Below are 3,629 nucleotides of genomic sequence, written 5' to 3' on the forward strand. Positions count from 1 at the left end.
TACAAAATTCTAAACTTTTTTATCAGTGTGCCCGCATAATCAAGACAAGGGTTTAATACGTGTCCCTAAAATCTTAGGCCCTTATCCTCTCTTTATTATGTGAATACTACGTGGTAATATCCCACTGTAACAAAACATTTTTTAAACACCATGATTATCATCGCGTGCTTTCTTATAATGAAAAAAATTAAAAAAGGGTCTTTATCTCTTATCCTTTTAAATTTTTTTAGAATATCTCAACACCATTTTAATGCGCACGTGATATTATTACTTATTAAATTATAGTTTATGGATACTCTTTAGGCCAATAGTTTATGCGGACGCCTAACCTGAACTAGGTATGTGTGAAACTTTTAAATCTAAGATTGATATATTATAAATTTGAAGTAACTTCAAAATTTTATACTAAATTTACGAAATTTGACATAGATTTGACACTTATTTTTATCAATTTATTATTGATTATATAATCGTTTATTTTAACCAATCTTCCAAAACTACTTCTGAAAAAAATCATGTAATTTTATTTGATGACTAGTAAGCTGAAATTTAATTTTTTTTTTAACTCAAGATGAGATTAAATTTAAGTAAAGAATGAATTGTTAATACGTATCATCATAATTGTCAATCCTTACATATTAAGTTGTCAATAACTACTCTTTCAATTGTCAATAGAAAATTTTTTTTAAAAAAATAATAATAAGGGTAATTTAGTAATTAAACAAATAAATTCTCTTGCAATAAGATCCTTTAGGATTTCAGAATAATTTGATGATTTTAAAGGACTTTTTTATATTTAATTATCATGAGAATTTGGTGCAATTTTCCCTTTCTTATTTGGTTAGACCCATTTTATCAGGTCAGCTCACAGTGCTCTCTCTGATTTCAGAATGAAGAGGAAGGTGTTTGGGAATGTAGATGTGGAGAAATCTGAACGCGGTCTGGGGCTTGGTGGTCTATTGCCAGCGATTACAGGAAAACTGAAGAGGAAGGTGTTTGTGAAGGTTAGGAATGAGCATTTTTAAATATTTTTTTACTCACAAAAAGACCAGAGTAGGATGAAGTGACAGGTAAGTTTAATATATATAACTTGCTTTTCTTTTAACAATGATTTGGCATTTGATAATATCTTCCCAATTTGAAATTTACTCCCTCTGGTCACTACTGTAATAAGCCTTCCATAATTAATCAATGGTCCCTAATATAAATCACCTAGAGGATTATCAATAATATTTTTCCAATTTTATTTTTATTATAAATTACTAAAACCTGAAAAAACTAGTTAAAATTAGTTACTATTGTTAAATATGTCCATATTTTTAATTATTTTTTACCATTCCATGTGAGGATCTATATACATTATCAGATAGATTCCGAACCTTCGTTATAAGGAAAACAACTTTCCAACTTGCTAAAGTATACAAAAACACCGAATAGTTTCACAACTTTATTTATTGAAGTGGACAAAGATTACATGACATCCATATAGAACTAGACAAGTACACATGAGACGTGGTAGTCACAGACACTACACAGGTGCAAACAACAAAGGTACATACAGAACTTAAAAGACACACACATAATTTATTCATTATTATATTGTAGACAACAGAAAGGCCAAGCAGCTAGCTCATCGATCCCTGATCATGGAGTCCATTTGGTTTTCAAAAGTGGGGTCCCAATCTCGCCATTCAAGTTCTCTGATGCGTGGTGAGAATGGATCCCATGGCAACACTTGTAGCTAACTGTTTCAACTTCCATGATCTTCTTCTTACAAGTTGGCTCAGGGCAAGTGACAGTGAAAGGAACTCCTGATCGTATGTTGCTCACTTGGAAGTGGAAACAAGGAGGAGGAACCGTGAGCCTTTTTTCATTGTAATACTTTATAAATGCATTATCAAAACCTTGAAGAACTTGCACATTCACTCTCCATTCATCGAAATCCTCCAGTACGCTCGTTACCAGGGGATCGAACCCTATAACAAGCACGTCGGGGCCTTTGCTGAGGAGAGCCCAAGTTTTCTCGTTTTTGTATGACAGTAAGGTTTCGATATCTTTAAGAACAGTGTCTTGTTGGTGGTTCGGCTTTTGAAGTCGGCTTAGCATCGAGTTGGTGATGTTGACCCAGAAATTGGTTGCAGAGGTTTGATCAAGCTTTGAGAGGTTGAAATGCTCGATTATGGCGTCTGCTTGCTTGATGATGGGGTCCTTCTTAATGGAATCCAACAGCGTACCAATCCTCTGAGTCCCAGCAACGTCAGTCCCTCCATAAATGAAGATGTATGCGTCACTTTGAATCTGCAAACCCAGTGATCCATTAATAATCCAATTCATATAATTCCTTGATTTTTAAGTTGTAATGAGTTAAAGTCTAGGAATTGAATCGATAAATGATTAAGAAAAAGTTTAGGAAGATAGTACTAACCCATCTCCCAATATCTGGAAGAACTTTGTTTGCTTCATTCCAAAACCACTTCCAGTGAAGAGAGAGTCTTTCTTCGTCCTCATGTCGAAATGGGAAGGCTTCAATCTTCCAGACGAAGATCATGTGCATTGCATTATTGTGAACAATATGACCTCTAGGGTTTGTGACAACCACGATAGGCTTTCCCTGGTAGTGCCACTTCTCTTCTAATACCTTCTTGCCTTTAATCACGAATAGGTTCTGTAAGACGTACCATGGCATGTTTGATTTCAGATGCTTGAACTTCTCCTTCTGATCATCTGTTATCTTATGATCATCGGTTTCCTCCACTACAGGAACCCATAGGATTTCATAATTTTGCTTCTCTTTGTCTTTTTTGAATGCGTCATGGATAGACTTCAAAACCCAAATCTCGTCTTCGATGTTGTCCAGACCAGAAATGAATAGCAAAAGATTCTTCGCCCTCAAAACATTGTTGCTTACCTAAAATTTAGCCCACAAAAAAGCACATCTCATTTAGGCCCTTCATATAATTAATTTAATATTGACATTTTAAACTAGTTTTAAAATATTGAGAACTTACCACTTTTTGAGTGGTGTTATCGAAGATTTCAAGCTCAGTAATTTCCTTGGAGGAGATGAGAGCCCTCAAAAGATCGACAATTCCGGAAGGAGACACAAACACTTCCTCTCGCCATTTTCGGTCCAGAAAATCATCTGAAAATTTCAATGAATTAAGCTAGCATTGTTAGCATTGGATATATATACATATATATATATATATATATATATATTATCTGGAAAACGACAGCTGTAATTAAGTCGGAGAAAATCAATTTAATAAAATTTATGTTTCAACAAAGTTTTTGTTGAAATTAGATATTCAAGTCATATATAAGTCACTCTCTTTGATTTGCAATTAAAACTCTAATATTTGTAGATGTCTGATGATTAAGCTTGGCAAAGCTTGAAAGCAAGTTGAAAAAATCCACAAGCAGTTCTTTTCCGTAACCTTCTTCACGTTTAATCACAGCCAACTCATTACTCAATCTCATGCTAACATGATTGAGCTTCCCAACAACTTCGGATTTGATGTTCCAATCCCTACATCAATTTGAAAAACCACATGAGGTTAATTAATGGAACTCCGCAAACACAATGTCTATATTATTTTAAAAAAATTCTAAAAAAAGAAAGTAGGTAA

General features: G+C 33.8%; 1 protein-coding gene across 1 annotated transcript; it reads right to left on the reverse strand.

Moving 5' to 3' along the window:
- Positions 1–1,644: 1,644 nt before the first annotated feature.
- On the reverse strand, positions 1,645–2,804 carry LOC114740219 (protein SIEVE ELEMENT OCCLUSION B-like). The gene is made up of 2 exons (XM_028928340.1): positions 2,426–2,804; positions 1,645–2,298 (listed from the first exon to the last, which is right to left on the reverse strand). Exons 1-2 carry the CDS (start codon positions 2,684–2,686, stop codon positions 1,645–1,647), a joined length of 915 nt encoding a protein of 304 aa, XP_028784173.1. The 5' UTR covers positions 2,687–2,804.
- Positions 2,805–3,629: the final 825 nt, after the last annotated feature.

This window comes from Neltuma alba, unplaced genomic scaffold (genome assembly GCF_004799145.2).
Source record: "Neltuma alba isolate B1F8T4 unplaced genomic scaffold, ASM479914v2 tig00003082_pilon, whole genome shotgun sequence".
Taxonomy (NCBI): domain Eukaryota; kingdom Viridiplantae; phylum Streptophyta; class Magnoliopsida; order Fabales; family Fabaceae; genus Neltuma; species Neltuma alba.